Source organism: Molothrus ater, chromosome 11 (assembly GCF_012460135.2).
Source record: "Molothrus ater isolate BHLD 08-10-18 breed brown headed cowbird chromosome 11, BPBGC_Mater_1.1, whole genome shotgun sequence".
Classification (NCBI taxonomy): Eukaryota; Metazoa; Chordata; class Aves; order Passeriformes; family Icteridae; genus Molothrus; species Molothrus ater.
This window is the reverse complement of record NC_050488.2, coordinates 3,242,510-3,266,962: the sequence shown is the minus strand read 5'-3', so window position 1 is coordinate 3,266,962 and position 24,453 is coordinate 3,242,510. Positions and strand designations below refer to the sequence as shown.

The window sequence follows — 24,453 nt, the reverse complement described above, 5'->3', positions numbered from 1 at the left end:
AAAGATTATTCTCCTGCACTAGTTACTTCCAAGGACCACTTGGGTGGGCAAGCAGAATAAGAAGAGAGGTTAAGTTAATCAGAATTTATTGGTGGTAAAGACACAGAGTGCGAGACAGCCCTATGAGAAATCCAACAACCAGACCCACAGCTTTCAGAAAACTCAGTTTTGATAAAGGCCAGAAAAGCATTCCAGCTGCTGGAACAGAGGGAAGCTGAATCCATGGACCAAGGGAGTGTGAGAAGATTTGTCAGCATGAGATACAATGAATTTTCACCTCCCATTACCAGACAAATACCCAAACTCTAATTGCAGAGCTATCAATCTGCTTAAGTTTTCTTTACACTAAAATATTTCCATCTTCTTTTATTTTCAATTTCTTTTATTGAGAAGACTTTTCCAGCCTTGGGAAATCTGCTCCACACTGTGGTTTAGTGGTGCAAGTCATGCTAATTGTTTACACAGTAAATTAATTATTTTTGGGACTAAAATGGAGTTATCCAAGTACAAAGTGCTGTTAGGAACAAGCTTAGCTCACCTTTATGGACCTTACTAAAATATGATTACTCTAATTACTCTGTAATTAGCAGATTGTTATACTGTTGCTCTTGCATGAGGCTTATGTTTTCAGTACTTTTTTATAATTTTAGGTCATTGCAACCATCCCAACAAGTAGGCTAAAGTTTTTAAAGGAGGCAGGGAGGCTCACTGAGAAGGAGGAGGTCCCTGAGGAAGAGCTCAATGAAGATGTTGAAGAAATAGATCATGCAGAGAGAGAACTCCGACGTGGACAAATCCTCTGGTTCCGAGGGCTCAACAGAATCCAAACCCAGGTATGCTAAACATAAATGCCACAACGTCTAGAAACAGCCAAAGAAATGATTAATGTGAGATCAAGGCAAAATAACATTAAAAGGAAAGCCACGGAGTGTTTGTGTGTGTGATGGCACTGGTTAATTGCTCTCGAAGGAAAAACGTGAAAAACAAAATAAGGGAACTGAGCAAAGGGGGTGTGTGCAGCAGAAGAGATAAACTGGAAAGATATAAAGGGATAAAATGCAAAACCAGGGATCTGTGATTTGGGAATACCATGACTGGATGTTCTTTTTCTCCTAGAGTGATGACAGCTCATGAAATTGTGCTGCTTGGCCAACGTCAGCTCGCAGAATGTTATGAAAGCTTTCTGAAAAGTATTGCTTGATTTGCTCCAAAAAAAAAAAATACATTGTTGCTGCCATTGCTGCACTAACAGAATAATTGAGTCTGAAGTATGATGCACAATTTGATTAAAAATATAAATCTGTTCATTTCTGGCACTGCCACACATCGATCACGATTAAAAGGGATTGATTTTATTTCCCATTAGGTAATGAAAAATGTGGTTCTGGATTTTAGTAGGAATTAAGCAGCCATTAAATATTGAGGTGTAAGGGTTGGCTATTAGGAACGATTCCTGAGAAATATCTCTCCCCAGCTTTTGCCAAACACAAAAATCCATGGCATTTTTTAATATACCAGACCTTTGCACTGAATCCTGCTGCTAAATATAGTGCAGGTTAAGGAGCTGTGAAATTTGTCCTGGAGTGCTGAAGAAAATCATGTGAAGTATTTTGCCTTTTCCATTGCAGTGAAGTGTTTCATTGCACTCAGGTGTGCTCTGCTTGATCTTTCTAAGATCAAGTATTTCTGGCAGCTTGCAGCAGAGAACAGATATCACCACATCAGATGTGCGTGTTTTACATGAGCCTGACAAGAAAAAGAGGTGAATAATTAAGAAAATGATCTTTTTTTCTTGAAAGAATCTTCTAAAGAACATTTTTGTCTCAGAAGATTTGGGGTTTTTGTATTCATCCGAGATAAACAGCACATTCTGCTTTTTCACATCTACAAATTGATACTTCTTTTTTTGGGAGGGGGGAAGATGCAGCCATGAATTTAGAATAAAATGATGGAAAGAAGCCAAATTAGGGCAGTGAGGTCTCTTGGCTGCATCTGCAGAGCATAAAATGTAGAGAGATTAAAAGCTGGGGGAATTCCCAGGGTTCTGTGGTAAGTGATTAAATATGGATCTTCAGCTCTGAGCTTGTGTGTCTTGACTCCATTGAGTCAAGAGCACTCATCACTAGAGAAAATTCAAATTTCAGTAGTGACAAAAAGTTCCCAGGTGCTGGTGATCTCAGGGAAAAATGACCTCTAAATGTGCATTCTTTTCTCCCTGGTGGCTGTAGGAGGAGTGTTGCCTGTTGGCACTTCTGTCAGGATGTCTTTCTGGTTGGGGTGAGTGTAAAAACCTTCGAGCAGCACAAAGCAAATGACATCCTTCCAGTTCTCTTTCTAGTCTGAGAGGTAGCTTTTAGTTCTGCATCTCTTTGTCCACTTAATTCACAGAGAAATGATTCTTTTCCACTACTTAAACCCAAATGAACATTAATTATGTCTCTTTGCTAACATCCATCTTGGTTTCCTTTCTGCTCCTAGTTGTAGAAGCACCTCTAGTAGGATGTCTCCCTCCTCTCTGCCAAGAGACCTCTGTGATTTTTCTTCTCCTTTTATTTACGCAATGACTTTGATTTTTTTGCATCCATTTCACATCTGTGGAATGAAAAAAAAAAAAAAAAAAAAGGGCCAACAGATTCCAAAGCAGTGCCCAGGTGTGCAGAGGAGAGTGATGGACTTAGGTCAAATTTGATCCTTCCTGTGTGTGGGGCCCATCCAGGTGGATTCATTCCCTTATAACACATTTCTCACGGGGCCAGCAAAAGAAGAGCTCCTGGAAAAGATTGGGATGTCTTTAGCATCCCTGGGAGGATTTTTAGGAATCCTCTGCTATCTGATGCACTCCTGGAGACATGGAGGAAGAAGGTAGAGCATCCCCTCATTTTATATCTCTGGGGATGGCAGATTAGGATGAAACTCTGGGCTCAGGACCAGATTGGTCATTCAATCCTAACACCACTTTCCACACTTGTGCTGTAAATTGGATTATTTGTCCTTATTTTCTCTTCAGTCACTCTTGGCCAGGTGGCCCCAGCTCCCAGCAAAGCCTTCACTGCTGAAACAAAGAACCAACACCAGGCTGGGTGTTATTTTCAGACAACCAACCCATCTTCCTTGGAGTGCTCCCTTTTAAACCCATCCAAACTGACAAGAGATTTTGCAATGTTTAAGACATTTTTTATCTACATCCTCTCTCAAACAGAGGGTTCAACCCAAGGCACCAGAGGAGGGATTTCCACTAGGAATGTTCTATTTCTGTGAAGACATGCATACATTTACTTGAAAGAAAAGGTGTATGAAAAATGCACATAACTAGGCCAGAGACTGGCTATCAACTGATGCTCTTTTTGGCCTCCTTTTGTTCATTTAGATATGAACAAAATATCCAATAGGGAATCTCGGATAAATATCCAGTAGGGAATCTCTGATAAATATCCAATAGGGAGTCTCTGATAAATATCCAATAGGGAGTCTCTGATAAATATCCAGTAGGGAATCTCTGGAGGGATGTGTGCTTCCCTTCTCTGAATGGAAGAGTTTCCTTCCTGGAAAGCTCTCTCAGATGGCCACTGAGTGGTGAAGCTTCACAAATGGCTTATCTTAGAGATGCAAGTTTGAGGAGGATCTAAAATTGCATACAGACAGGACTTGCCAACAGTTTTCTGCAATTTACCCCAAGTTTTTGTTGTCTTGCTCAGAAATTCTTCATTCTGAATTGGCAGGTCTAAAAGCCTTTGGGAAGATTCACCTTCAGGCCAGACTTCATAATCTGAGTTTAAAAAACAGAGAAAAAAAGATGCATCTTACCTCTTTTGATTGTGTACTGAAAGATTCTCCAGTTCCCTCACATCTGAGAATGGAAACATTCTGAAGTGGAGATTCAAAATCTTCTTATGTTTGTCAGAATTTTACACCCCCAGCCTGATTCTTTCCTCTTCTGCTTCATTCATCCTGAAATTCAGTTTGCTTCATCTGCCCCAGGTGGGAAACAACTGCCTGGAATGTTCTGAGAATAAAAGGAAAAGCTGAAAAGAATACAGGTGACAGGGTAACTGCTGCTTAAAGATTGTTCCTCTTCAAAAAACCACAAAGGCTAAAATACTAAAAAATGCTAAAAAAGCATACAGAGGTGCTGGACTGCATTATTCACCCTTCATTTTTCATGTAGAAAACATGAAAACTTTTCCTTTGAACCAATTCAAACCTTCCAGCAGTGAAAGTCACTCCTGGCAAGAGGTTCTCAAGTTGGATAAAAAGCCAGCACCTCATTTTAGTGTTTCCATGCAGCTTTTAATATAGAAAACATCATGGTAGCCCCATGTCAGTGGAATGGAAACTGTTTTATTTCTTACAGAAAGGTGGCTTTTCTTTTTTACTTTTTTTTTTCTTTTTTTTTTCTTTTTTTTTTTTAGTTTTTTAAATTAATATTCTGCTTGGAGATTAGGGGAATGATACCTGGGTCCTACTCACATAAATGACAACAGAAATGCTTCTGAAAATCTGTTCTGTGTTAAAAATCAGGAGGAAGTATCTGTTCTGCCAGGACTATTCTGCTACTATCAGATTTTTTTTTTAATTTTTAATCACTGATATTTTTATTTGCTGTGCACACCTAAAAAATTGGATCTTCTAGAGTATAGAACATAGAGAAAAATGAGACAGGTGTGAAAAATGTCAACCTTATGGATAAGCTTCAAATGTAGGACAGTATTTTTCCTCTACCTGAAGGCCTATTATCAAAACATGATTGCATCCTATATTGTGTTGGAAATTTTTTAAACTTATGAATTTTTATTTCCTTTCTCCTCTTTAGCAGCTTGAATTGTTCTAAATAAATGCATTCCTTTGTCATGAAAAGGTCCACCTCAATTCAAAATGCACTGTTTATTTCCATGAGCTCTTTTCGTCTTTGTGATTTTCTGCTTGGAGAAGATAAACTTTTGGGCCAAGTTCTTCTCTTCTTTCTTGGCTTCAGGCAGAGCACAGCCCTGTATGTTCAGCTTTTAGGATTCTGGGCAGGTTGTCATCCTCCCACCAGGAATTATATCCATGAACAGCTGGAGTTCATTTCTTCAGGAGAAAAGCAAATTACATGGCTGTAATTCTTCTTCTCTGAAGAAACCATTAAATACAGATCTTCCCTCATCTTTTCACTCTTGTACCAATAGCTCTCGGTTTGTCAGGAAGGCTTTTGCACATCTCAGGGTTTAGCACAGAAATATTCATTTCATGACCTCAGTGAGAGTCTTTAGAGTCTTTTTTGAATGGTCTCTCTTGAAGAGTGCTCTGTCACCTGGGTTAGACCCTGAGAAGCCAAGATCTGTATTTAATTCTACTTTTGTAGAAGATTCCAGGTGAGTATTTAATGTGCCACATCACCAGTGGTTTGAGCCATGTGGTGTTTCCATGAGCCTGAGCTGAGGATCCCCTCGTGCCCTGCCCCATGTGCAAACTCACCTCACATTTTATTTACTGTGATTTACCTTGGATTCCCTGTGAGATTTGCACTGGACATGTAATTCTGCTGCCAAAAACAAAGCTCTCCAACCTTGTGGGGACTGCTGAACACTGCCCAGCCCCAGGTGTGCACAGAGAAATGGCACCAGGGCTCAGACAGAGCAAACCTGGGCTTTGTGGAGGAAAATTCACCGTGATAATTGCACAGCAGTAACCTGGGATCCCTTTTCCAGCTGGCTGTGGTTGATTATTCCCATACAAACACACAGGAAAATAAAAAATGATGGCCAAAGGAAAGATTAGGAAGGAAAAACATCCATATTATTAAAGATGCAGCCCTATAAATTGGTTTATTCCTAAGTCTAACCACAGCAGAAAATCATAAATTCATTCTAGTGCTTCCCCCTTGGAAAATTTAGGAGGGTTTTCATCAAGATTTGTGCTGTTTAAATTGATAAAAATGCCACCAATTTACCTCTTTCTAGGCTGGGAATCTCCAGAAATGTGGGTTGCATGGTCTGGTACCAGTGGGTTATTCAAACCAGTGGTTGGTTGAATTCCTCCCGTGGATATTCCCCTGCTTTGTCTGTTTGGTTGCACTGATGCAACACAAAGGACATTTTGGGCTGTAGGGATTTGTGGGGTTTACTCCTGGCTTTCCCTCTGTACCCAGAGCCTGCTTTTTATGGGTTTTTACTGGTGCCAAAGGATGCCTTGAAATACTCAGCTCCATTTTTAACTCCTCCTCTGTGATGGGGAGTAAAAAGATGGTGCTCAGGATGGGTCTGTCAAACAGGGAATACAGCAGGCATAAGAAAATAAGTGGAAAATTGTCATGTTATTTGCTGCAATAGTCAATCCAGTTCCACACCATTTTCTGGGTGCTTTTAATTGCTCTGTATAAAGATAAAATATTAATACTTTTAAATCTCCAGTTACAAAACCCCAACGTTCTTTATCACTGTGCTAAATTTTTACAAATTTTCATTACAGAAAAAGTCAGCTAAAATAGTGGAAGAATTATTTTATCAAACTAGTGTACTGACAACTCTGGGTTTGTAGACAAAATAGAGTCATATATTGAATTTTAAAGTTTTTCTGTTTTGGTTGAGTGTCATCCCCAACCCCATCCCCCAAATTCCAGCTGAGTGACTGAATTTTTCTCCCCCCGGAGAGACATAACAGCATAATTTGAATCTCAGTAGGAAAAAAAGAGTGGAGATTAGTTACATCAAGTCTTCCAGCTGATTTTATTTACCTCTAAATAAAACGGTTTAAACTTTAAAAAAAAAACCCTGTTATTTCAAATCTTCTACTTGTTTAAAGTGATGCAGCTCCACTGCCTCCTACAGAGCTGCCTCATTTTATCCAGACAGAAAATTTGAATCCTTTCTAAAACCCCTTCAAAGGGGGCACTTGGATTCCAGCTGGAGTAGAAGCGCGCGCACGGTTGATTTGTTGTTTTTCATGATTATTCCTGTCACTTATGCAACTGTGTCCATACTTTAAGCAACTTGTCTCGTTCTTTCCTCCGTTACAGATCGAAGTAGTCAATACTTTCAAGAGTGGCACTTCCTTTCAGGGGGCTCTCAGGAGACAGTCCTCCGTCACAAGCCAGACCCAGGATGTAACCAATATTTCTAGCCCTAGTCACGTATCGTTATCCAATGCTCTTTCCTCTCCTACCAGCACCTCTGCTGCTGCGGCTGGGCGTGAGTGTGAATTCTTACTGCACCCGACCCTCAGAGATGCCAACTTAGCCAGAGTCGCCTCAGACTCAGCTCCTGTGCCCCTCCCCAGGCTCTGCTCCCACTTCACTCAGCTCCAAACCCCGGGACATGATTGCTTTGTGTACAGTAGATGCTCCCCAGGAGTTGCTCTCTCTTTGTCTCTTTGCTAACTCACAGTGGGGACAGGAATTTAGGGTATTTTTTACCCATTGGGAGGAGATTTTAATTTTATTTGAGGGCTCCCTGTCAGGTTTTATTTTCTCTGTTTCTAAAATACAGACTTTTAATGATTCTAAAGCTTTTTCAGATATCAGAGCATTCTGTGACCTGTGGCCACAGGGGTTATAGGATGAGGGAAGAGATGAGGATCTGACTCCATGGTTCAGAAGGCTTGATTTATTATTTTATGATATATATTAAAACTATACTAAAAGAATAGAAGGCTAGCTAAGAATAGAAAAAGAAGGAATGATAACAAAGGCTTGTGGCTCAGACAGAGAGTCTGAGCCAGCTGACTGTGATTGGCCATTAATTAGAAACATCCAACATGGGCCAATCCCAGATGCACCTGTTGCATTCCACAGCAGCAGATAACCATTGGTTACATTTTGTTCCTGAGGCCTCTCAGCTTCTCAGGAGAAAACATCCTAAAGAAAAGATTTTTCATAAAAGATGTCTGTGACACCATTCCACCAGGAAGACTCTCTGTGACTAGTCCAGGAAAGGCATGGAAACGAATGAACAAGAAACAGGAAATCTAGTTTATGATGCCAGGCTCAAACTTTACATGAAAGATGAAAGACTTCTTTAAGTTTATTCCCTCTATCTTAGATATATTTTAGATTTATTAGATATATAGATATAGTTTTAGATGTATTAGATATATAGAAATAGTTCTAGATATATCATCTCTGTCTTACTTAGCTTTAGATTTCTTCTCTCTATCCTAGTTAGATTTAGATTTATTATCTCTGGCTTATTTAGATGTAGATTTATTCTATCTTATTTGTATTTATTATCTCTGTCTTATTTAGATGTAGATTTTTTATCTCTAAGTTCACTGGCAGGATAGCATTGAAGCAGGAGGGACCTAGACAAGTTAAAGGACAGTGTTGAAACAACAAGATTGGTGAGGTAACTAATTTTTTTAGAAGAAACAGATTTCTGAATCCTAATATCCTGGCACAATTTGCTTTAAGATGCAAAATATCTACTGAAGAAGTACTGAAGTGAATGAAAAATCTTTGAGGCAGCTGATAAGAAAGGCTTCAGTAACAGAATAATTCCAGTTGCTCAGAAAGATCTAACTCTTGTTTCTAGATTTTTATTTATTCAGGACTGTGAGCAGCTCTTTTATTATAGAATTAAAAGAATATTTAAATGTGTAGAACTCAGTTTACAAGCCTGTCACACACTTCAGAAGCTAATTGGGTATATTCCTTATATAGGTTTTAGTAGTTGGCCAAACAGAGAAGAAACTGCTCTTATCTGTCTGGCCAACAGAGAAAGGGAAGGAAGGCAGACAGAGAAAAGGCAGACAAGAGAAGGGGGTGAAATTCCAGAACTCCTGCAGGAAAGAGGAAGCTTGACCTTTCCATCCCGTTTGAGTGCAAACCCCCTCAGTATTTGCACACCAAACATTCAGACATGACTTTTATAGCAGCAATTAAAATCTTATCGAACAATCACAAATAGTCTTAGAAGTATTTGTTGAACAGACAGATCTTTGAAGGGTATTTTTGCTTTTTTCATGTCTGGTTGATTGGTTTTTAAAGTGTTTCCATGCAAGAGCAGAGCCAAAGTTTTGTTGGATTTAAAGGGGCAACTTCATTTTTTGCTAAAGCTATTTAGGCTCCAACTTTGGCAGTTGCAGAAAAATCTTGGAGATTTTTCTATATTTTCCTATTTTTGTCTTGGGAAGTTTGGCCTGAGAAGTTTCACCCCAACAGCCCCAACTATTCCAAGGCAGGATCAGGGGAAATGAAGCTATGGAGGTTCCTGAGCCCAGGTTCCCTCATTTCCACACTGAGCAGGGCACAAACCCCCAAAATCCCAAAGCAGCTTTTCATGCAGGGAATGATTGCCTGGGATAGAATTTCTCCATTTGAGCAGGAAACTGGGAGCAGCTCATTGTGCTGTGCTAAATGTTTCCTTCACATGCTGGAGCCAGCACTCTGGGAGGAAAGATCTAATAAAATTTAAATAGACAATTTATCTTCCCTCTCTACTCTCCACTGCAGCAAAGCAAGAATTGGATGTTATTGTGTCTTAACAAGGGCCTCACTCATTTATAGGCTGAAGTTAATTAATAGGAGAGAGCAGAATCTGCTCCAGCCTTTGTCACCTTTCATTTGGAGAAATAAAACAGGTGTCCAGAGCTCCTCGTGGTTATAGCCACGTTTCTTCTCTAAAATAAAAGCCAGTGAGTGATTTGTTAAACTTCCCAGAGATAAGGATCTCTATAGCAGAGGGCAATTAGAGATTGGGATTTTAAAGTGCTTATTCTGGACTGTTGGTGTTTTATGACCACAGCAGAATGTCTGCTGGTATTAAATCAGAAATTGTAACACTTAGGGAAAGTTTGGATTTATTCCTACAAAGACACAAATTTATGAATGGCAGTGAAAAAAACCCCATCAAGTGAAACCCTAAATGTTTTTATTTTTAAATGGGGTATTTACAGTGGGTTGCTCAAATTCAAGAACCTGTAAAACTTTTCCTAATCCAAATTTCATAGAAATGGGAGATGGTTTTGTGAATTGGCATTATTTGAGGAAATCCCAGTTGCAAAATGCTCACCTAGGGCTGCTCTCCAGCTCTGTGCTTAAAATGTGTGTGGGCACACAGGACTGGCTGCTTTCCTCTGAGCTGCTCAGAACAGCTCAAACCCCATTTTCTTCTTCCTATGGGGTGGAAAGGAATAATGGGATAATTGTACTTCTGATTTTGAAGCCTTTCCCAGTCCTCAGGATTGTTAAAAATATATGTAAATATATTATGGGGAGTATCAAGGGAAAACCTGGAGAGTATAGGAGGGAAACAGGGTCTAGTTCTTGAAACTTGCTCAGGATGTTGTAACAATTGGGATATTTCAGGTGGCATTTTGGGTGCCCAAAGTGGAGAGAGTCAGATATCAATAAATAATTAAAAAATAGGAATCACATGATGCTCTATTGATATGTCAGTCTAATTTAACAGAGCATTTATGCAGCTCTTTACTAATTGTCTTACTAATTTTTAATATAAAGTTCATTGTGACACCTTACCAATCTGTGAGATGTCTCCTGCAGGTTTATAGTAAAATTTTGGATTTTTTTTTTAATGGAATGTTTTTCTAGTATTTTTGAGCAAACTCATGTTTGATTCAGAGCTAAGTGCTTGCTTAAAGAGAAATCTGCCTGTGGAATGCACCCACCCCTAGAGTGGTTTGTGGAACAGGTCAGCAAGTTATTACATGTAATTAGCAGCTATTTGCAAATATGGCCCATTCAGAGTTGTGGAATCCCTTAATTAAAAGCAGTTTGTAGAAGGGAATATTTGATACAATAATAAAGTTTCCCTAGTGAGCCATCAGGGTGTTATTTGTAATAACAAAGTACAAATTGCTGGATGTCACCATTAATGGATGACAGTGAGGTCTGTGAGTCTCTTATCTCTTTTGAAAGACATTGCAGCTTTAAATAGAGCAAAAATCCCTGCAAATTAAAACTTGGCATTTTGTTTATTCTGATAAAATGATGAAATTCATTTAAATGCACGCTAAATATGTGCACCTGTTTAATATGCAAACCTTTAAGCTACCGAAAATGAAAATATGGGGAAGTTAGCAAGGTGGTCTCAGATCTTCTCAGACACAGATTTACACACACAAACTTCCATCATTTGAAAACTCTGCCGCTGCAGATTTAAGGGTGGGTTCAGGTACAACCTTTGCTGGATTTGTGTTTTATATACATTTCTATCTATGTTTTATTTGGGAAGGGGGAAACCCCAGAACCTTGGGGAAGTGGAGCATCTTTTTTTTTCCTTTTGAAACTCAGAAATAGTAACACCAAAAATTATCTTGTGCTTAAAATTGAGTATGTGATTCAAGCTTTTACCACTAGATTTTTTAGTTAGGTAGAGGGTGAGAATATCTAACTGTACACAAAGTAAACAAGTCTTTATCCTACTCTGTGTATTCCTGATTCTCAGATATTCCTGTTAGCAATAGGTAACCCCTGCAAAAGAACACAGCTGCAGATTTTCCAAGACAGACACACATTTAATACTCCTTTGTTCTTGCTCTTCCCCTCATTCTCATATGGAGCTCATACTCTTCCCAAGTGGAATTAATCAGGAACTGCAGGTCCCTGAAACAAATCTTTCTTTCAGAAAAAAATTCTAATTTTTAAGTTTAGGGAGCATTGGGGAAACAACAAACAAACCAAACCAAACCCCAGCAAAAGAGACCTCCCAGAGTTCCTTTTTCTTGGTTCTGATGAGAATTGTCTTGTCAGAGGTTTTTAGAAGTGAATATTTAAATCAATCACTTGAAGCTTTTTACTACATGACCCCCAGCAGCAGTGGCCTCAAAGGACACACTTGTGTGGTGAGACAGGAGAAAACACAGAGTCAGGACTCCAAATTTTACAGAATGAGTTAAAGCCTCACCAGTCAACCACAAAATGCTCTCAGAGGTATTTGTATACAAATCCCAGAAGGTTTTTTTGGCTTTTTCTGTCTGGTTGATTGGTTGGCTGGTTTTTAAGAAGTGTCTTTGTGCAAGAGCAGAGCAGGGCACCCTTAAGGCTGGATTTGTGCTCTGCCTCACATGGAGGGGCCACAGCCTCCAGAACCTGGGGCTTCACCTGCTGGGCAAGAGAACCTTTCCCATTCCCTTTTAATCAAAGAATGGTTCTGAGATGTGCCAGGAACATGTCCTGCGTTGAACATTCAGCATTTGCTGGGGGTGGCACGAGGGCAGGAACTCTCGTGGACAGGAAATAATTCAGAATTCAGAGTTAAAACTTGAGGTAAAGTCTTGTTTGGATGGAATTTTTTCATGAAGAAAAATGAGAACTCATTTCTTTTAAAGAAATCATCTATTTTAATAAATGTTGAGGCAAAGATGGAGGTGTCACCCCGGGCTTTGTTGAGGCCACGAGCATCTGCAAATTGTGTCACACCCACGTGAGGCACTCAGCAAGCTCAGCTCCAGTGGCTCTCACAGCCCATTTCCCAAGAGAGCATCTTAAAGAGTCCATTTAACTGTTTGCAAGCTGTTGTGGATGAAGAGCTTTTATATTTCTTACATATTTAATTTTCTATGAAGGAAATAATTCAGAATTCAGAGTTAAAACTTGAGGTAAAATCTTGTTTGGATGGAATTTTTTCATGAAGAAAAATAGGAACTCATTTCTTTTAAAGAAATCATCTATTTTAATAAATGTTGAGGGAAAGATTGCTGCTCAATATTGATCTACATTCAGATCACAGACCATGCCCAGTGGGCAATTTCTGTACAGGAAGGTTTAACCATCACAGGAGGAAATGGAACAAGCAGAACTTCAATCAAACCCACAGCTAAAATTATGTTTCTAAAAGTTGCACCGTTGAACCAGAGACTGGGGTTCCATACTAAAGCCTAGGGCTTCCCACTGGCTGTGACCAAGGTTTGACAAAACCCTCCTGGGATATGCAAAAAATCAAAATCGACTCCTGGATCTCCTCCCTGAAGGATAATTAAGCAAATTTAGAGCCTAAATATAAACCCAAGCCCTCAAGTGGAGAAGTGCCATGGCAGGAAGGGTTAGATCCTAAAGCACAAACAGGTTCTTTTAAAGGCTTGTGTGAATTATTTAAATCTGATACAAAAATGTCCAACTCCATAATTTTGCAGCGATCCTGCTGTGGCAAGTGGAAGCCCTGCACAGGGCTCTGCTCTTTTGCTCTAAATACAGTGGAATTCAGCCCTTTTGGAAATGAGAACCAGGCCTGTGTGGGTGCTCTGCTTTCCTTGCTGCCCCTGGTTTGAATTTTGAGCAGCACTTGCAGGATTTGCTGCATCTTTATGTGGGAAGAGAGTAGCACAGATAATGTTATGCATCTGTTTCACTCATTAAAGCAGAAAACTAGAATTTCTAAGTTTTATATTTTTTTTTTAACTTTATATTTGAATTTGCTCAACTTCTGCATCCTAGTCCCCAGAATATATGAGGCACATTTACAGGTGACCCCAATTCAAGCAGCATCTCCTGTGGAGACCTAATCTGATTTTATTCACCTAAAACTGGGAGGATTCAAAAAGAAATCCCAATATACTGAAGATGTTTTCTATTTCAAAGCTTTCCATATGCAACCTTTCCATAGTCCTTGACCCATCTCCTTTACCTTTGTACAGTTTAGTCTTGACCTAGAATAGTCTCAGTTACACCTAAGAGTTGGCATCTCTTTGCAAAATTGACCTCTTGTTTACAATTTTATACTAATCACCTTACTGACCTTTCAGTATTGAATTTATTTGCTGTTGCAGTGCCCTACTCTCTACTGTCTGAATATTAAATGTGTTTGTTTTCCCAGAGGGCTAGAGAACATTGGACAAAAGGGTTCAGCAGGAGAGAGTGAAATAAAAAGAGGTTGTGAGTCTTTAACCTTGAGCCTGAAATGAATGTGAACCAAACTCCAGATACTTGGCTTAGATGAAGCCAGGTAAACATTCGAGTATAAGCCCACACACTACCAACCAGAACACAGCTCTTGGTGCTTACCAGGCTTTGCAGATTTTGCCTAGATGGTTGTACTTAGGACTGACATTCTGAATATCACCTTTTTCTTCTGATGGGAAAAAAAAAATTGTAGTATCTAAAATTCTATTTCTTTTTTTTTTTTTTTTTTTTTTTTTCTTGCCTGATGCAGTATAATAAATCTGACTTTCAAGGTGGGATGAAGCTGAAGAGTTTTTTCTGTTACAGCTCCAGAGAAGAAAGAAGTGGAAACTTATAGCAATGTCAAAAATGTCCTGAAGTGTTGTCCCTGCAGTCTTTTGTTAAAAGCAGTTCATTTTTTTTCTGTTGTCTCCATTACTGTGAGAAAAGGGAGCTGTATCTCACTGTTTGTCTTCCCTTGGCATTGTCAGTCTCATAAAGAAACACCATTACATGAACTCTACATAGTTCATACTAAACCAACACTTCCCAGGTTCTATCCATCATGGATGTCCCTGCTTTTCCATGCTTTTACAGCCATAACAACATCCCAAGTTCATCTGCTTTATTTTATCTTCAAAAAAAACCTGGCTGGGCTTTGTTTCAGCAGAGCCCCCAAGTATTTTGACACCAGATATTACCTCAAATCTTGAATTTAAAAGAATTTGTTGCTGTTGGACCATGTAACTCTGGGTAACTAATATTTTTAAATCTGGGAGTTGTATCAGCTATAATAGGTAAATTAAATATTGTAGTATTATGGTAGAGAAATTAAAATGCCGCCTTTATATGCAACAAACACTCTGCCTTTGTTTCTACTAAGTTTTGTCCCTGAAAGCAATAATTTGATCCATTGCGGGACAGGCTTGAAGGAGATTTTGAATTTTATTGCAATGCAGGAATTCTGCCACTGAATGATATGTAACATTAAAAAACAAAAAGGTTTTCTTCTGGATGCCAAGCTCAGTATGCAAAATTTTAAGTTGAAGAGGGAGTTTCTTCTAAAGTGAAAAATCAACGGAAAACTAATATACATCTCTGTAGAGAGATTTTAAGTGAAATTATGGGTTTCTACAGCTCCCTTGTGAAGAAAACTCTTTAGAAATGTAATTTGATTTATTGTCAGCTTGAGGGACTTGCCCAGTTTGGCCCTTCCATTACCATTGCCTTCAGAAGGTGAATTAGCTCAGGTGTCAGCAGAGCTGAAGCAGTTCCAAGCTAATATTTCCAGTGCAAACCAGTGTGAACAAGTAGAAGCCATTCTAGAAACATCTCAATGTTCTTACCAGACTCAAACAGTCCAGGCCAAAAATTTTGCCACACACCTTCACCCAAAGTGAGAGGCTGCAGTTCAATCTTCAGACCATGCAGCTCAAAGTCATTATTGCTCCCCTGCAATGGCTCATTAATGAATTAATTCCAGTCACTGCAGAGCCCCAAATTCAGGTCATGGCAGGCACGTTTGCAGAGCTGCCTGTCAAACACAGCTGGAATCTGCAGTTTGCCCTGCACTGACTAGGGGCTGGGGATTAAATCCAAAAGAGATGCCAAATGTTGGTATTAAAGCAATACAGATGCTTTTCCCACTGTGGGACGTGGAGCTTATAAATTGACATCAGTTCCTGCCCTGCAAAATCATGGAGACCTAAATATATTTTGTGTGATGAAGAAAAGCTTTCCTTTCTTTGGATTCTTCTGGATCTGTTCAGGATAATATCAAACCCTTTTATTTAAGTAAAAATTTACCTTCACCATAAAGATCCAGCTGGCAAATAGAACCTAAGTCTGTGCCATAAGGAGTGGCTGTTCCCAAGATAATAGAATTATCTTGTTAATTGATAAGCTCTAGCATCCAGCTGCAGCTGAAGAGGTGACTGGTATTTGTGTTTAGAAAGCAGAAATAATGGGGAGGTTTGCAGAAATGTCACCTCATCAGCCCATGCTATAAAGTACCCACGGTACAAAAAGTTTCCTGATTTAAACTAGGGCAATGTGGGATGTGGTTTTAAGGCTGCCTCAACAGTCATACCATTTTGTTCCTCATTTAGGCTAATTACTCTGCACTTTAAAAGACAAGCTAGGAGGGTACAGATAGTGAAGGGATTTGTCACCTTTTCTGGCTTTAGCAAGGCAGATCAATCCCTTACCGCACTCTGTTGACTCTGCAGAGCCCTCACACAGCTCAGATTCAGCTCTGATAAACCCCTGGTTTTTAATTCCAGGAGCTCTCTTAGGTACACTGTATGATTGCAGTGGGTGAAACTGCTTTGAAATGTATTTGTTGCTATTTATTTTTTTGTGCAAGACAATCTTCCCTCTTGCACCTCTGCCAGCCTAACGTGTTCTCACACCCCAAGGTCTGGCTGAGCCGTTCTGTGCCGCTCCAATCCTCTCACCTGGAGCATAAGCAGTCACATGAATTACTTTTTGTACTGTGCCCTGCTGTTACCAAATGTACCTGTGGAGGGAAGGGAGAGTATTTGGGCTGACCCAATGATCTCAACATGGCAGAACTTCAGCTGTTAAGAATTTTAAAAGATGGTGAATATCCAAATTTAGAGAGCATAAACAAGGACCGAGATCAAAGAGAAAAAACCCAAAACCAAACCAAGTCAGCCTCCTCCTCAAATGTGCTGAAATTCTGTACAGCTTGGCCAGCTCCAAGCATGGGATCAGCTGGACCCCACAGCTGGACCCCTGTGGCCCTGTGCCATTACTGAAGTGCAGTCTGCCAAGGCAAAGAGGAATTAAAGCTTTCCAAAGCAGTGGTGTATCAGGCCAACCAACAATGTGCAGCATATTTACATGTAAAAAGATCCACATGCCAACCACCAAACCATTTCAAACGTGTGTGGAGAAGCTTTCACAGTACCTGCTTGCACCTTTTCTGCCTCTGCCTGTGTTTTAGTCTCCCTCCTGAGAAATGCTCAAGGTTTGCTCATGGACTACATGGAAGTAGAGGGATAGAACTCATACTTAGTCATGAAACATTTGCCAACAGATCACGTTTTGCCATTCTGTTTTTTCCTCTCTGCCCCTCCACCCCCTTCCAAAAAGTTCTGTTTTTTTCAGCAGTAACCCAGCACAACCCTTCACTTCTTTTGAGAACTGGTAGGTCCCTGGGACTAGAGAGCATCCCTCCCTTTGCCCACCCACAGAGGACGTAGCATCCCCACTCTTGCTCTACTCCTCCCATTTCCTACTGGGAACACAGTGGGCACCATCCCTGAGAATCGCTGGGCTGAGTCTTGAGTTGATTTTCACCTCTGTTCTTCCTGCCAGGTGGTTTCTGGCATTAGGTGGCCCCTGGCCCAGGTCACTGACCTGCTTTAAAGACTGCAGAAATGGCATAAATCATGTGGCTTTCAGCATTTAACTGCACGACTGAGACACCAAATCCAAACAGCTCACTGTTAACAATGGGACTCAATTCAACCCAACAACCAATCCATCATTTTATTACATGTTCTTCTATTTATTAACAAGCTGAATGGCTAGAACAGTGGGTCTATACTCGAGTGTTTACCTCACATCTGCATGAAGGACAAATAAAAGTTGGTTCAACGATACTATGTTCACATTATCCAGGCTTCCAAGTGTAGTTGTTGTGTGCAAGTTATCTCTGTTCATGTGGAAACTGTGATTTTTATTTTTTTTTCCCCCCTGTGGTAGCATGATTGCGCTTAGTACTTTGTCTGCTTGGCTTTTTGTGCTCTTGGCTGCATCCATTTAGATTTTGCTTTAAAACATTGATATTCTAGTTTTTACACTTGGCTCCTGTGTGTGTCTCATACGTACCCATCCAACCGTGTCCGTGTTCCGTGCTTTTCTGTTTGTGAAGTGTGATATGTTATGTGTAATGGTTTTATTAACAACAATACAAAAGAGACTTTTTAATTTGAAAAAAGCCTTTCTACTTACTCACTGCAAAAACAAAAAAAAACTATCAACATGCATGGTTTGACATTTGCATTACAATTAACATGGCTTGTCTTTTACTAGGGATGTACCACACGAGTGGACCTTGGCTTTCTTTAACCACTCCTCCCCATCAGTTCTTTGATGGCTTTAAACCTTGGTTTATTTTAATATTGCAGTTGGTACAGACATTCAAAATGCACATAACTGAGCCACTCGTTTATGCATATAACATCCAGAGACTTTGGACTCCAGCTGCCTGCACTGCCCTAACCATGTGCTACATTTTTCACCAAGTGTTCTCTGCCCTGCTGTGCCCTGGGGAGGTGCCCTCTGACAGCCCTTTCCTTTTCTCCCCCCAGATCCGCGTCGTGAAGGCATTCCGTAGCTCTCTCTATGAAGGTTTAGAAAAACCAGAATCTAGAACCTCTATTCACAACTTTATGACTCATCCTGAATTTAGGATAGAAGATTCCCAGCCCCACATCCCACTCATTGATGACACAGACCTAGAAGAAGACCCTGCTCTCAAGAAAAACTCGAGTCCACCGTCCTCGCTGAACAAGAACAACAGTGCTATCGACAGTGGAATCAATCTTACAACGGATACAAGTAAATCAGCTACCTCTTCTAGTCCAGGAAGCCCAATACATAGCCTGGAGACATCACTTTAGCTGAAAAGGTCACTGCAAAAAGGAAAAAAAAAAAAAAGAAATATAAAAAGTTAAAGTAAAATAAAATAAGAAACCCCACAGCAACCGAGATATATAAATATATATATTAAAAACATTGCTGGCTGAAAAGCTGTTTGAACTCTTATTCACTCTGAGACAAGTGAATGAATTGTTGATCACAATGGTTTTGGGGAAAGAATGAATGGCTGATTTACATACCCCCTGTTCCCTTTCAGAAAAACAAAAACAAAAAAAAATCCTCCTGCATGAATGTACTGTACACTGCTGGCCCTTCTTTCTCTCTTTTTGTTTGTTTTTATTTCCTTTTTGGTTTTTTTTTTTTTTTGGGTTTTTTTTGGTTGTTTTTTTCCTCCTTAAGCAGGAACTGCAGAGGACTTCTTTCTGAGGCTATTTATCCAATTCACTGGTCTGTGAGTTTTTGAAATGCTTGTGTGGCATGGACTCAATTGTATAGATTAATTTAAATAACTTTTTTGAAGTTGCAAAGCTTAACTTGCACAGTAGATTTGCACCAGTTGGACAGAGGAACTTAAACATTTATGAGACTATATATAGAGATATATACATATAAGTATATAGATAATTAATTATATATATGTATATATCTATCTATATATATATAGTTATATATATATAAAGTTTCTTTGTTGGCATGTTGCCTTGTTTCTGCTCAAATTGCTCTGACTATTTTAACTTATTTATGTCCTAAAAAAGAATGTAATTTGTTTACAAACCTGTAGATAATATCCTTAACTATTTGTAGGGTTAAGAAAGCACTTCCTGCCGAAGTAGTATAAAAATGGCTCAGCTCAGCTCATTGAAAATGTCTGTACTCTCGCACCCTGGATATTTTATTACAACCGTGCTCTGATTTCTGCCTGATTTCCTTTTTGGGTTTTTATTTTGGTCTTTCTTTTTTTTTTTTTTTTTTTGTTAATAATGTAGATACTGCTAGTAAATAACAAAAGAAGCCAAAATATAACACATTGGATGTAGCATTGTGATCCTATATACAGGGAGGTAAACCAGGCTTCCTTTGTTTCAAATAAAAATCAAAATGATCAGGTTCTCTCCTTTTTTTTTTTCCTTCCTTCCCTCTGATGATCTGCTTGAACTCCTTTTGGTGCAACATACAATAATGGAGGCTATTTCATTCTTCAGACATACAGCAATGGCTTCGGAAACTATTTTTAGAGAGACATTAAATGAGTTTATAATTTAAAATAAGTTATATTTGGTTTGTCTATATGGAGATAAAAGAAATGTTAAAATCTTGTGATATACTGTGTTAATCCTTTTCAATTAGTACTTTAGGCATTTATTTCCTTCTTATTTGCAAAGTATGGGCTGTTGGCATTTTGGATGAAAATCACTGTAGGTTGTTGCTTTGATTTTTTTTAAAAAGAAAAATATAATTTCTGCACTATTAGGACTGAACAAATCTTTATTAATTGTGTATTGAGATGTGCTTTGTGTGATTTTTTTTAATCAAGCTTGTGTTCCTGCAGTAACACAGTAATACATTATTTTACCTTCAGCTTTCTCCCAAGAAAGCTGCTTTGAAAACCTGCAGTATGGAAGGCGAAAAACATTTTTCAAGATGGTAACAGCCCTAGAAACGTAAAAATTATGAGCTTATACAATTGCTATGTCAACCACTTGAATGCTAAGCACTTTGTGGATCACAGATTTTTCATAACTAATTTTTGTATTTAATATAAAGTTTGCTTGGAGACTTTTCAGCATATGATTTTTTCCATAACTGTACAGTGCAAAAAGACATTTGGAATTCCACAATCGATTATGCCAGGCGTGTTGGGACAAAACACCCTCCAACCATCTCGATCTGTTGAGTTGTTAAGGTGTTTTTTTCTGGTTGGCTCCATAACAGTGGTGCATCTCTGCAGTCACAGCAGCTTAACCAAGCCAGAACTCTCCAAACCAAGCTTAGACCCATGGCCAAACTGCAGACTGATGTTTTCAGGGTGCATCAGGACCCTCAGCCAGGTAAAGCTGTGAGCAGCTTCCCTTGCCAGCTGCGGGACTCTGGGCTGGGAGCTCTGCTGGCTGTGCCTCGTGGCCAGCCCCAGGGGCGGGCAGGGTGCCCAGGGCGGCAGTGGCACCTGGCAGGAGCCCCCGGGGCGGGCAGGGTGCCCAGGGCGGCAGTGGCACCTGGCAGGAGCCCCAGCTGTGCCCCAGCAGCCAGGGCAGGAGCCCCAGCTGTGCCCCAGCCCAGGCAGGAAGGTGCTCTGGAACTGGGGACTCCACCACCCATGGGCTCCCTGGGGCCAGAAGACAAAAGTGGTGTCTGTATTTACAGGGAAGCCTCTAGCTTTGGACTTGAACATCTACAGAAGCTATTAATACTGGAACAGTTTCTTTTCAGCATCTTAACACACTGACTGTTTGCCTTTTTGTTTTCCAACACTCTTCATGGTTTTTTCTCGGTTCCGTTTTTGGTTTTTTTTTTTTTAATTATTTTGGAATTTTTTCCTGTAGGAGTACCCCTCCCTAAGGTACCATTTGCAGACTTGAAAACTGTTATAAGAAAATGAACACTGCATTCTGTGTATATATAGTAAAACATATATAAACTGAGATGCATAGAAAACTTGGGCTTTTGTGAGCAGAGACTGTGCTTTATGTATATGATAAATGATAGACTTTTTTTTTTTTTTAAAGCAGAATAGCTATGACCTTTCAACTACAAGTCGTGCATCACAATTCCTTTCTTTTATTGCTTGACCTCTCTGTGATGGGAACAATGGATCAAAAACCAAAATGATCAGTTTGTTAAAATTCCCTGCAATATATAAATGCTCGCTCTCTACGTACTGTACTTAGCAGCATGAGATTTGTGGACAACAATACAGTGGTACATTGGCAATCCATCCCACTAGGGGTTATTAATATATGTTCATTCATCTGTTTTTATGAATTTTTTTATCTAGACAATAATTGTAAATAAAGAACTTACTCTGTCTGTTCATTTAATACTATGCAAAAGGTTATGCTTTCTATTGTTATTCTTATTCCTACAGTGTGATGCTGGAATGTTTGTGGTTTCAAAAAAAAAACAAACAAAAAAGACAAAAGTAAGTAAAATATGTGATGTAAATTATTTTATAGTTTGAAACAAAATGATAAAGATTTACTCTTGCTGCTTTCTGTCTAATAGATCTCTCTTGGCAGGAGCACAAGTGGAAAATTTAAAGAAATAAATTCACAAAGCAGCATGAACAATAATGGTCTGAATGTACCAGCTTTCTTTATTCTCACCTGAACTCCCGAGGTGCCGCTCTGGATTCCTGCTGGGATGTTTGGATGGATGCACATCTGGACTGGCAGTGAGGACTCTGCTCCCCAGGCACACTTGGCTTTCCTTGCCCCAGGGGCTGAGCAGCCCCCAGGGTTTCATTCCTGCCTGGGCTGGGAAGCCTGGAGGTGGGAATGCTCCTGGGAATGCTGCAGGGAGCCAAACCGTGAAGTGAATTTGCGTAGGGAACAACAATCTCAATCTTGGCCCTAGGAACAGCAGCTCTCTAGGGCTGTCATTGATGGCTTTTTCTGTCATTCATGACAGCTCTGCACTTACACTGATTTTTTTCAGCTCTTTCTCCCTCTGTCAGAGTGAGAAAAATGAACTTTGAATTTTTAGAACTGGGCAGTGCATCAGGACTCAGCCAGGAGAATTAGAATTGGGGAGTTCAGTCCAGGACTCATCCTGCCACTGAAGACCAGGGAAAAAAGAGGGAATTCTCATCCCAGTGCTCAGCCCCTGAGCCCAAAGTTCCTTCCCTTTTTTCTTTTCCAGCTTAGATTGATGCAGTTGTGATCATAAAATATTGTTGCTATAGGAGATAGCCAAGCAGGCCAGGTATGAGGTGAGTGGCTGTCAGATAATCTCATTTATAAAGGTAAAATGCTTCAGATTACAGATTTTCCTGTCTTCTCACCTAGATTTCAAACTTGTATTCACCAATTCTCTGTCAGAAGTTATACTTGATAGAGGCCAAAATGAAATAGTATTACACTGGGAGGAAAGTTACCAACAAATAAAAATGGACTCAGTGAATTCAACAAAACCCCAGGAGAAAACAATTCTTTAGACAGCAGATTTCTTGGACTAACAAGCTGTAACTTACAGCTACATTGGAATGAAACTGTTTTCTGATTTGATTTTGGGAGCTCAGGGTAGGTAATAATCAGAAAATATTTTACTTTCATGCCCTGTCAGTCATTTCCCTCCTCCTTACACACATAAAGTTTATTTGCAGTGTTAGTCTGAGTGCTTTGGGCAGGACTCTCCAGCTCTGCAGAGAAGCTCCTGTGAGGAGGTGCTGGCAAGAAAAAGCTCTGGAGTTGTTGTCCAGTGTGATTTGAGCACTCTGGGAATGCTGCAGCCCCAGGGATGTGCTTTAGGAACTTCACCTTGGCAGGAGAGTTTGTGAAATATGGGATGGATGTGAGCTGTAGGTGCAAATTGGGGAGAAAATCAGGAATGAAATTCCCCACAAGGCTGAATTCCTGCTCTATGCAGCAAACTGAGGCTGCAGAAAGGCAAATATTTGAAACTGTTCATCCATGAGGGAGGACCAGGGCAGATACTCAGATTCAAAATAGCAATGCTGGAAGTTTTCAGCTGTTTTATGCCAAGGCCACGAGGGTAAACATTGTGACCTCTGTAAGAAAACCAGGTGGAGATTTGTTGAGGTGCTGCACTGATAAAGAAGAGGGAAACGGTGCATAAATGGCAGATAAAGGAGAGGAAAAAGGGGGAAATGAGGAGAAAGAGGAAGAAAATGCAGGTGCAACTATAATATAAACATATATATCTTCTGAAATGAAATGGAGCTGTAATTGCTGGTTACTGGCTTGATCTGGCACTGAGTTCCATCCCAAGATCATTCCCTGTCTGAAGCCCCTTGCAAAGAAGTCCCAAAGCAGCTGGGAGCAGGTGACCTCCAGCACCCCAGTGGCCCTGGGTGCCCCATGGCACCACCTGAGGAGCTGCCAATGGGGGCACGGGGCAGCTCCAGGGCTCAGCTCTGCCCCCTTCCCCTTGGCATTCCAGCACTTTCAGAGTGGCTTTTGAGGAACCACTGAAGGTAAGCACTGGATATTTGCCATTTGTGTTTGTATTCCTGCAGCTGTGTGAGACATTGGCAGAATGGAACATCATCATCATCATCAAATAAAATAAAATAAAATAAAATAAAATAAAATAAAATAAAATAAAATAAAATAATAATAATAATAATAATAATAATAATAATAATAATAATAATAATAATAATAATAATACTGTATTCCTGGCTCAGATCCAGACAAGGGTCCATGTGTGCATTGCCCTGGGATATGAATTACTGATTTTATGAAATCCATGTAGGGAATGCTCAGGTTTGATCACCAGCACACTGCTGTAGGAGGTGCTGGGAAAAACAGGGAAGTGTTTGATTCTGTTTTTCTTTTTACAAGCAGCTTTTAACAGGCACATTATGCTCTAACCTGATGGGAACTGAAGAGAAGGATGATTACACAACTCGTTTATTAAACAGGGCAGACCACTGACAAGCACAAACCCAAGGAAATATTTACAGTAACATTTTCTCCCACATGTTCAAACAAACTGATTTTCTGTCAGTCTGGGAGCCCATGTTTGCCTGGTAATAAGTGAAGTGTTAAATCCCAAGTAAGGGAATGTACTTCACTCCTTCCTCTGATGGATTTGGTTGATTTTCCAGCAAATTACAAAGCACCTCCCTCTACCCCTTGTGTGTGGGCATTTAAGAATCTCTGAGTGGAGCTGGTACAAAATCAGTGTTGGTGCACAGCAAACAGCTTTTACAAGATTATGAAAATCAGAAAAATGAGTTATGCAGCTTCCTTGAAAATTGTCACAGAGCATTTATGGCACCTTCTAAACCCATGTTAATCTGCCCTTTATCTAAATGCTAATCTGCCCTTTAC

At 39.8% G+C, this 24,453-nt stretch overlaps 1 protein-coding gene across 1 annotated transcript in view; it reads left to right on the top strand.

Moving 5' to 3' along the window:
- Nucleotides 1-21,729, top strand: part of ATP2B2 (ATPase plasma membrane Ca2+ transporting 2) — a 233,732-nt gene extending 212,003 nt beyond the window's left edge. Inside the window, 2 exon segments of the mRNA XM_054516040.1 lie at nt 651-833; nt 18,151-21,729. Coding sequence (XP_054372015.1) covers nt 651-833; nt 18,151-18,462 — 495 coding nt within the window. The 3' untranslated portion in view covers nt 18,463-21,729.
- The last annotated feature ends 2,724 nt before the right edge of the window (nt 21,730-24,453 follow it).